This window comes from Octopus bimaculoides, chromosome 20, assembly GCF_001194135.2.
Source record: "Octopus bimaculoides isolate UCB-OBI-ISO-001 chromosome 20, ASM119413v2, whole genome shotgun sequence".
NCBI lineage: Eukaryota > Metazoa > Mollusca > Cephalopoda > Octopoda > Octopodidae > Octopus > Octopus bimaculoides.
In genome coordinates, this window is record NC_069000.1 from 23,987,624 (window position 1) to 23,999,164 (window position 11,541).

Here is an 11,541-nt window from a genome sequence, read left to right on the forward strand (position 1 = left end):
ATATATATATATATATATATATATATATATATATATATATGTTGATAGATAGCTATAGATATATATGTACATACACATATATCTTCTTGGTAGTCTCTTGAGTATGAGAAAAATGGTTGTACAATTTCTTGCTGAACTGCCTGCACAGATGATTTGTTTTATAGTAACAAATGTTTGTGCTGTACATTAGCTTGCTCTCGCCATCAAATTGACATTGCCTGTACATATGCACAATCTGCCAAATGCTAAGATGCCAAAATGATTGCAGGGCAATGTGAAATGAAGTTTTTTGCTCAAGAACACAATGCACCACCTTGTGCAAGAATCAAAGCCATGATCTTGTGATCATGAGTGTAATATGCTAATCACTAGGTTACATACCTTTATACGTGTACTTGGGCACATTGAAAGGATATTTCTAGGGAGATTGTTGAGATGCTAGAATGAAGGTATGTAGATGTGTATTGCATTCAAGAAATAAGCTGGGGGTGGCTTCTACCAGGTTCATCACAGGCAAAGGATGTAAGTATACAATCTGGGTAGGCAATAGTGATGGGATTCATGGTGTGGACATATTTCTTAATGAGAAATGGGTTGATAAGGCAGTCAGAGTAGGCAGAAAGTGTGATAGGATACTTAAGCTTAGGCTAGTTTTGCAAAGTGGAACAACGACTATTATTCTTGCTTATGCTCTTCAACCAGAGCTGTCGGAAAGATCAATCTTATGACACCCTTTTGTAGACTACCTTGTCAACAAATGACATTATGGTGATTATTTCAAGCTACCATGTATTTGAATTGATATATATATATGTGCAGGGTGCAATGGGTAAATTGTTGCCATTTTATACTTTTAATTTCATGCATGCACATTGTTTGTTTTTGGTTTTGTCGACGACACAGTATAGTAGGGTCAACTGGGGACCGTTTGTGAGTAAAACAGTACCGTGATGCAATTTACTCTGCCAGAAATTTAGAAATGACATGCCGTACTGCTTGGCATTTGTGCCAGAATCTCCAAGACAAACATTTCAGAGTGTTTGGGTGTCAATCTGAGGACAGTGCAGAGGATTTGGAAAGAGTTGGATGAGTCTTATGGTGATTATGAAGGTACGGCAGCTCAGAAAACTCATTCTGATAAACAAACTCCTGAATTTGTTGGTGAGATTCAGGCCATGATTGACAATGACCCCTCCAAATCAGTCAGGTCCTGAGTTTCTTATCGGGCAGGTAGTGCATGAAAACATTCGGTATTCCTCATACAAGATGAGAAAGGACCGATTTTTATCTTAGGCCATCAAGGACAAGAGGAAAGCCCATGCTATAAAGCTTTTGAACAAACTCAAGCATCCCTTCCAACCGAACATGCTTTGGTTTTTCTCAGACGAGAAAAATTTCTGCCAGGATCAGATAGGAACACAGAACAACTGTTGGCTTGCCTTGTCCCCAAAACATGTACTGATACCGATAAAATTCAAACATCCAGTCAACATCATGGTGTTTGGAGTGATCACTAGTGATAGTGATGTTATGCTTCCATTCATCTTCCCACACGACCTCAGACTCAACACAGAGGCCTACATCAAGTGCCTGGAGGAGGTAGTGCTGCCCTGGGTCAAGAGGGTGGATGCTGGAAGACCCTATGTTTGGCAACAGGACTCTGCACCGTGCCTCACAAGCAGGAGAACCCAGTCGTGGCTGTCAGACTTTTTCGACGACCACATCACCCCTAAAATCTGGCCACCTACCTCCCCACACTGCAACTCCCTTGATTATTATGTGTGGGGTGCAGTTGTGTGAGAGACCGACAAAACTCCTTGTAACACCAAAGATGAACTGAAGGCAAGGATTATGGCAGCATTCACCAACTTAAACAAAGAGATCGTCTAGAAGAGTTGCAGGAGATTCCAAAGTCGTCTGGAGACCATGGTTGAAGCCAATAGCAATTTTATTGAATAAATTTACTCTTTAGTATTTCAAGATATTTTTATGTAATTTTGGTAAATGTATCTGTTAAAATGAGACATCAGTGTTATTTTCATTTTTGCGTAATTTAGACAACAATTTATTCATTTCACTCTGCGCGCGCGCACACACACACACACACACACACACATATATATGCTGTCTCCTATCTCTGTGTTCCCCCTTGCCACCCCTTCCTCATCCTTACAGTTGGTACACATTGAATCGTAGGTCTGGTGAAATTATTGAGATGCTGGAATGAAGGCGTGTAGAGATGTGTTGCATCCAAGGAGTAAGGTGGTGTGGGCATATATCTTGCTGAGAAAAGGATTGATAAAGTAATTGAGGTAGTCAGAGTGTGTGATAGAATACTTAAACCTGGACTAGGTTCGCAAAGTGGAACAGCAACTATTATTTCTGCCTATGCTCCTCATCTTGGGCTGCCATTCAAACAAAAGAATCAATTTTATGACACCCTTTTGCAGACTACTGTGTTGACAAAGAACAGTGAGCTTCTCTTTGTGGCTGGTGATTTCAATAGGCATGTTGTGCAGCATCCAGGTGGCTTTCATTGGGTGTATGGAGGCTATGGAGTTGGTTCCCACAGTGAGAAGGTAACTAGGCTGTTGGAGTTCTGTGATGTAAATGACTTTATGATCTGCAATACTAACAACCAGTCACCTTTTCACCTATCATTCTGGTGGCCACACAAGCCAGATTGATTACATTGTCACCAAAAAGCAGGAAAGACAATTGCTTATAAATATAAAGTCACTGAGATGCTTAAAATATCTGGTGAAGTAGGATATGGTCTGGCCACCCGTTTAATTAATTAGGTTGTCCACAAGGGAATCATTCCCAGTGATTGGTGTAGCATTATTATAATCACTTACTACAAAGTTAAAAGTGATGCCTTAGACAGAAATAATTACAGGGATATCATATTGTTGGACCAGCTGATGAAAGAGAATTAGAAAGAGAATTAGCCGAGATGAGATGCATTTTGGTTTTGTGCCTACTGATGCTATCTTCCTGGTGAGGCAACTTGCAGGAGAAGTATTCAGCCAAAAATAAACCTCTGTACTTAGCTTTTGTCATCATAGGGAAAGCTTTTGACAGGGTCCCCTGCTCCCTTATCTGGTGGTCAATGCAGAAGCTAGATAGATGAGTAGTTAGTGAGATTGGTACAAGCCATGTACAGGGATGCTGTCAGTAAGGTGAAAGCAATGAGTATAGCCCCCTCATTTATTATTGCCTCTAGGCCACAACAGATAAATTTAAGACTGGCTGCCCTTGGGAGCTCTTTTATGCTGATGACCTTGTTTTTATTGCTGAACTAGCCGAGTTACCCAGCGTTGCTCAGGATTAAAATGGCATAGTTTTTTATTCTTTTACTTTGAATGTGGCCATGCTGGAGCACTGCCTTTAGTTGAACAGAATGAAAGAAAGAAAGAGGGAGGGAGGGAGAAAAAGAAGGATGGAAGGAAGGAAAGAAGACAGACTAAAAGAGAGGAACTATTACAGAGGATGAGAGAATATATGTAAGCAAAAGAAACAATGAGAAAAGGGAGAGAATCTGTTGAAAACTACAGTTTTTAGAGAAAACCTGTGTAACCCTCCCCCCGGTTTCTTGCTTTACGTGGGAGCTCTGGGCAAAAAATTATAGTGCATGACCATCCTTAGCACATAAGTAATGTGTGTGTAAAGTTTGGTGGAAATTGTTTGAAAACTGCAGAAATGCATACATATTACACACACAGACATCCTTTGTTTTATATATATAGATTACTACCAGGACTTGAGAAGAAATTTCAGGTGTCGAAGCAAGGTTTGGAATCTAAGGGCCTCAGAGTAAATTTTGCAAAGACCAACGTCCTAGTAAGTAGGAAAATAGACAAATCACAGATCCCTTCAGGGAAATGGCTTTGCTTGATATGTTGAATAAGTGTTGATAGAAACTCCATATGGTGTACCCAGTGCAACCTATGGGCACATAAGAGGTGTCACAGGAAGGTTAAAAGAGAAAGTAGTCTTTGTGTGTGACATGTACAGGTACAATAAATACTAAATACTAAGAATGTACGGAAAATGAAGTCCCACAAATGTCTGAAGAGGATCTTTAGCAGTAGTAGATAATTTCTGTTACCTGGGCAACCAATTTAGCAATGGAGGAGGAATCTCTGAAATTGGAGTTGCTAGAATAAGAACAGGTTGAGTGAAGTTCAGAGAGCTGCTACTTTTGTTGGTATGACAGTGAAACATGGGCTGTGACTACAGAAGACATACAAAAGCTTGAAAGGAATGAAGCTATCATGCTCTGCTGGATGGGTAATGTCAATGTGCATATATGACAGTGTAAATGATTTAAGAGAAAAACTAGTTATGAGGCATCAGATGTAGTGTGCAAGAGATATGATTGTGCTGGTATGGTCATGTGATGCATATAGATGAGGACATCTGTATAAAGAAGTGCTGCTCTCTAATAGTGGAGGGAACCTATGAAAGCAGTAGTACCAGGAAAACATGGGATAAAGTGGTGAGAAATGATCTTCAGAGGTTGAGCCTCACAGAAAAGATGACAAGCGACCAAGGCTTCTGGCAATTTGCTGTGCTTGAGAAGTCATGTCGAGCTATGTAAAATCATTGTCATTCATACATACAAGCATTCCTTTATGGCCATATCCAACCCTTTCCCTTGCACATACACACACACAATTCTGTCTTATGGCAAAGCTCCCCCACAAACCATCTCTCCAACAGTCCCACCACCCATGGCAGGCCTCTCCACTCTCCCTCACTTGCATATCTGCACAATCTCCATGCACTTACATATTTACCATAACCACTCCAATTCCTGTCACTATCACCTGCTATCTCTCTCCCCTCGTGCTATTATGGAACATCTTCTCTATCCCCTCTGTATTACTTAAGACAGCTATCTCTGTCCCTCTATCATATTCCAACATCTCATCTGGTACACAACAACTTCTCTTGGTTTCACCTTCTCTCAGCTGAGAAGTCCTTGTTTAACAAGCTACTTGGTGATCCTGCCAGTGTTGGTGCCATGTAAAAAGCACCCATTTTGGTGCCACATAAAAAGCACCTGTGATGGTGCTATATATAAAGCATCCATACTGGCACCTTGTAAAAATCACCCAGTACACTCTGTAGAGTGGTTGACATTAGGAAGGACATCCAACCATATAAAACATGTTGAAACAGAGTTGTAGTCTGGTGCAGTTCTCTGGCTTGCCAGAGCCTGTTAAACCATCCAACTCATGCCAGCATGGAAAACAGACATTAAACGATGATGATGGTTTTGATGATTTTTGCACCATATATAAATATTAGATAATTTATGTATAGGCTCAGGCATGGCTGTGTGGTAAGATGTTTGCTTTCCAACCACATGGTTTCAGCTTCATTCCCATTGTATGGCATCTTAGGTGTTTTCTACTATACTCCCAGACTGACTAGATTTGGTAGAGGGAAACTGAAAGAAGCCCACGCATATGTGTGATTATTTTGTTGAGGGAAACTGAAAGAAGCCCACACGTGTGTGTGTGTCTTTATGTCACTGCTTGACAAGTGGTGTTAGTTTGTTTATGTTTCCATAGTGGTTTGGCAAAAGAGATCGAAAGAATAAGTATCAGGTTTAAAAACAAGTACAGTCGATTTGTTTGACTAAACCCAGCATAACCAAAACAAATAAAAGAAGATAAAAGATACACACATGCACATAAACAAACACACACACACACACATACACATGCTTATGTATCTTCATCATCATTACTTTGCATTTGCTTTCTATGTTGTAGTTATATAACATTTACAGTTTTATATATATATATATATATATATATATATATATATAGGCGTAGAAACTGAATATAAAATGATGATGTTGATATATATGTGTGTATGCACTTCACAATTAGGGAACTGACAAGATTTAAGTAACTAATACTAAAAATAAAAGAAATATCAAAATTATCAATTAGAGTGTAATCTAATATGTAAATTTATTCAAGAATCCTTACACTTATAAATCTGATTCACAAGCCTAAGCTATTTATTAATGGAAAATGAATTTTATGTTGTTATATTTTGGGATGGTCATTATTTTATCGATTTTTTTCTTGCCAAATCGTTACACATCTGTGACCTCTGCAGTGGCTCTTTCCATTCACATGTATCCTACACTGCCTAGTCCATTCTGTCCGTCTATGAAATTTATGTTATTTGGTATAAAAATTGCTGAAAAATCTGTTAGACACATCAAACTCATTTTAAGGCTATCTCAAAGCTATTTCATTTTTAAATATGATTTGAACTTGGAATTAACTGATTTATTAGAATTCTACCTTCAACTTCTGCACATTGGTCAATCTGCATAAAAGTTATCATCATTAATCATTAGTGATATATACCACAAATGACTCATAAATTTATATGTATATTTATATTGCAAAGATATATACTTAAATTCACAGTTTGACGTCATTGTGCATATGTGTACATATACATAATCATATTCCAATAAATTAAAGGAAATGGGTCATATAATACATGTGTTGGGTATCTAAATGTATATACACAATTATATATATATATATATATATACAAACATGCATAGATTGTACACACAGACACATATACAAGTTTTTTTTAATTATATTCTACTTGACTGATATGTGTGTATTGTAATATACATATATATGTATACATATCCCCTTCTAGACAACATGTGTGAAAACATTGGGCTGTGAATGACATCATTGGATTGTTGGATGCATATGTTTCTGTTCTTATGCATTGTCATCTACAAACATCAAATTTAAGAAATTTTTTCCTGGTTCTATTTCTGCAATACAGGGTCTTCCTATGTCCAAGTGTGCTTGAGTGTGTTAAATATGACTTAACACAAATATATTTTATTCAATGCTGCTTTATGTGACTTTATTCATTTAATTCTGGCTTGACCAAGTATCATGTATACCAGCATTTGTGCCATATGCTGTCCTAGGATAAGAATGAATTCATTCTTATCAAGCTGTGAATGACAGATTTCGTGTTCATTGCTGACTAATGTGAAAGAATACAGAAATCTACTTGTAATCATATTCTCTTTTATTCAGATACAGTTTATCTAATATGTCTCCTGTATCTAAATAGCAGGGTGCAATTTGAAGGAGATCTGACAGCAGTTTCCAGCAGGTCAAGAGGCTTGCAGTGTTGTAAGACTTGGTAAAGATTCTGAATCATTGGTTTCTTACATCACAACTTGAAAAACTTCTCACACTCTTACATTTGTTGTGAAAGCACCTATTATTATATGTTCTTTATTTGTACATGTCTAGTTGAAACATACTCATGTTTTTACTATCTCAACCCACCTTGAATACCAGGCAGAGTTTTCTGTAGTAAATGAAAACATTTGACTCATCAATTCTGTCTAATCTCTCTCTCTCTTTCTCTCTCTTTCACACACACACACCTTAAATCATATTGAAGCTCACTTTTCTATACTTGTATGGGTTGGATAGATCCTTTCTAATACAGGACTCACCCTTCTTTGCATTCCTCTTTGTCATCTCCCTTGTTGGGCATAATGCCATGAGATTCATTTTCATCAGCTTTTACAGATTGAAAAAAAAACAAAAAAACTTTGTTTACTTTGTTTTTCCTTGTTTTGCAGTATCAAGTGTATAGTTTGTGACAGCAAGCATGTTTTTGCTCGAGACATTGCTGTTGTTCTCCAGAATATTGACACTAAGGTATGTTTGAGATTCTACATACAAAATTGCATCTTGATTGAATGACTACCATGTCTGACTGCTGTCTTTAAACTCTTACAACTGTCATTACATTTTCCTTTTAATCAAGGTAATTAGTTTCATTCTATTGTAACTGAGAGAAAAAAAGTAATAATACCAGCATCACTCTACAAAGACAGCACCAGAAATTATGGAAGGAAAAAAAATTGCTGATTTAACGTCTACTAATTCAGCCATAAAATTTTCAGTCAGAATCCATCAAAGATTGCATGTGAGTATGTTTGTGTGTGTGTGTGTGTGTGTGTGAGAGAGAGAGAGAGAGAGAGAGAGACTGTGTGTGTGTGTGTGTGTGTGTGTGTGTTTGCATGTGTTATTTGTTCTCAGATTTCTCTGAAGAACAGTATTATGATGTCTTTCTTTCCTTTCTTTCTTCCAGCATCCTGTAGCACAAGTAATTTCTGGTTGCTGTGAGGAGTACCATGGAAAATTTGGATGTGGGACTAAAAGTCTTTTATATTTTATTGGTCAGTGGATGCAAATAGGCACAGAGCTATTACATCAGGTAAATAAGACTACTAGTCAATCTTATTATTATTAAGGCAGCAAGCTGGTAGAATCATTAGTATGTTGGGCAAAATGCTTAGCAGCATTTCACCCGTCTTTACTTCTGAGTTCAAATTCTGCTGAGGTCAACTTTGCCTTTCATCCTTTCAGGGTCAGTAAATTAAGTACCAGTGAAACACCAGGGTTGATGTAATCTACTAGTCCCCCCTCCCACTAAATTTCAGGCCTTATGCCTTTAGTAGAAAGGATTATTATTATTATTATTATGGAGTGTGAGCGCTGAGCATGCTATCAAAGTGACACTGGAGTACAAATATATGATGTCTAATATACCCATCATGATTACCCATCTGATATGGGTACACCAGGTACATGCATCCCAACCATAAGTGCATGACATGATGATCTAAAATCAAGATATACAGCACATGACCTTGCAGGTGGGGGCCTAGTTAGAATTTTCTTCAGGCCGAGTAGACCATCCCTCTCAAAAGATCCATGAATAAGGGTTGTTTAAGGATGTTGAATGAAACACCCATGTTTCCCGAGGCAAATTATTCAAACCCCAAAGAATTCCTCTCAACACATGGCTATGATGCTCCCCAACTATTTCTGCTCATTATTAGAGATGCACCTATTGCCAGCCACCAAGGGACATGCTCAGTTGGTTAAGGTCAAACGAATGACAATCAAACCTGTGGTGTTGAGCAGAATATTTGCTGTAGCCTATCTTTTACATCAAAACAAAATGTACTTAATAACACTTCCAATCAGTTAAAATGAGAAGCTATGAGAGCCAGTGCCTGGTATTGCATTAGGGTATTTATTGTTGTTGTTGTTGTTGATGTTGCTGTTGCTGCTGCTGCTGCTGCTGCTGTTGCTGTTGTTGTTGTTGCATTCGGTCTTGTTTGTTCTGGTAGATTCTGTGAGAGCAGACAGCAGCCTACTGTCGGAGGTCTCACAGAGTCTCTTTCTGCACATAAGCTTTGGTACTTGGTTGTTAATTATTGTGGGACACATTCAACATCCAAGTACCAATCTCAAAATCCTAGCTATCTCCAGCAGAACAGTTTTTTGGGCTTGCTCTGCTCTCATGTTAATTCCGATTTCTTTGATATATTTTTCAAACTTCGTTGTTGTTGTTGTTGTTGTTGTTGCTATTTTTATTATTATTATTATTATTATTATTATTATTATTATTATTATTATTGAGGTGGTGAGCTGGCAAAACCATTAGCATGCTGGGTGAAATGCTTAGTGGTATTTCGTCTGTCGCCACATTCTGAGTTCAAATTCTGCCGAGGTCAACTTTGCCTTTCATTCTTTCAAAGTCAATAAATTAAGTACTAGTTGAGTACTGAGGTAGATTTAATCGATTTAACCTCTCCCTCCAAATTTCAGGCCTTGTGCCTATAGTAGAAAGGATTATTATTATTGTGTGAGAGAGCAGTGCATGCCATCAAAGTGACACTGGGGTACAAATATATGAAGCCCAGTATACCCATCATGACTACCCGTCTGATAAGGGTACACCAGGCACATGCATCACAACCATATGTACGCGACATGGTGATCTCATATCAAGATAAACAGCGCATGACCTTGCAAGTGGGGCCCAGTTAGAATTTTCTTCAGGTCGAGTCGCCCATCCTGCTCAAAAGGTCCTGAATAAAGGTTGTTTAAGGATGTTGGACGAAACACCCATGTTTCCAAAGCTGACTTATGTAAACCCCAAAGAATACCTCTCAACACATGGCTATGATGCTCCCCCACTACTTCTGCTCATGATCAGAGATGCACATATAGTCAGCCACCAAGGGACATGCTCAACTGGTTAAGTTCAAACAACTGACAAGCAAATCTGTGGTATTGAGCATAATATTTGCTGTAGCCCATCTTTTATTATTATTATTATTATTATTATTATTATTTCCTTTCATTATAATTTTATTTCTGCTTCCTTAGTACCAGGCATCCTCTGGAGGCCAAGAGTAGCAAGGGCACTTTTGTTTTGCTATGCATGCTAAAATTATCACCACACTTATTCCATTTTAGATGAAGAGTGCTTTCCATAGTATATGGGCTGTACCCATTAAAGTTATCTTTTGTAGTTCACGGAGATTGGAGTTACCAAAGAGTTGCTTAATATACTTCTCAGCTCCCTTCTTTATCATTCCCAACCCACCAATTACTACTGGTATTATCATAGTACTAAGCTTCCACATTTTTGTGATTTCAATTTGCAGATCTTTTTAGTGAGAAAGCTTTTCATATTCTTTTCTTGAGACATTTTGATCTTGTTGGACAGACATATCTATTAACAGACAAGTTCCTCTGTTGTAGTCCTTGATCACAATGTCTGGTCGATTGGAGTCAATTTTTCTGTCTGTTTGTATTGGGATGTTCCAAAAGATGGTGATGCCTTCACCATTCACTACATCCTCTGGATGGTACCTGTACCACTTATCATGGGATTTAATTTTGTAGTATTTATAAGCATTCCAGTGGATGTACTGCCCTAGTCTGTCATGTCTTATAAGGTACTCCTTTTCAGCGAGGACTGGGCAGCCAGAAACAACATCATCAATTGTCTCTGTGAATTTTCCTCAAATTCTGCATGAGGAGTCAGATCAATCTTTAAGGACATTTGTTTGGTAGTTTCTGGTAAGTAAGCTTTGATCTTGCACTGCAGTAACAAAACCTACTGTTTCCCCTTTCAGACTTGTCACTTGTAGCCATTGGTATGTTAGATTTTGATCAGTATCTGGTTTGGACAGGTGGTTAAGGTATTTTCCATGCAGGAGTTTGCCTTTTCAGTTGTCTTTGATATTATTCATGCAAGCCTTCTTTACTTTTTGTTTGATGTTTTTTGCATCAGTGATAGGTTTGTCACTATTTGGATCTCATTAGTCTTTCTGATTGTTAATTTCTAAATCAGGAGAAGCAAAGGTAGGTCTGTCAGTATTTGGGTGTCTTTGGTCATTCTTATTAACTTGTAGGCTAAGAGACTTTTTAAATTTCTTGCTAAGCTTTATTATTGAAGCTTGCTTGGAATCTTCATGCCTCACTGCAATTTGTAAGAGCACATCACTTGTTATATTAAGGTATGTTTCAAGGCCTATTATTGCTGATTTGAAGGATTGTTGATTTTGTTGTTGCTATTATTATTATTATTATTATTATTATTATTATTATTATTATTATTATTATTCAGTAGTTTTATTTTTATAAC

General features: G+C 37.7%; 1 protein-coding gene across 4 annotated transcripts in view; it reads left to right on the forward strand.

Moving 5' to 3' along the window:
* The window catches only part of LOC106879447 (uncharacterized), a 51,767-nt gene that overhangs the window by 17,694 nt on the left and 22,532 nt on the right, over nucleotides 1–11,541 (forward strand). For all 4 annotated transcript variants that reach the window (XM_014929002.2, XM_014929003.2, XM_052975218.1 and 1 more), the window contains 2 exons: nucleotides 7,667–7,745; nucleotides 8,182–8,307. In XM_014929002.2, coding sequence (XP_014784488.1) covers nucleotides 7,667–7,745; nucleotides 8,182–8,307 — 205 coding nt within the window. The remainder of the gene's footprint in view (nucleotides 1–7,666; nucleotides 7,746–8,181; nucleotides 8,308–11,541) is intronic.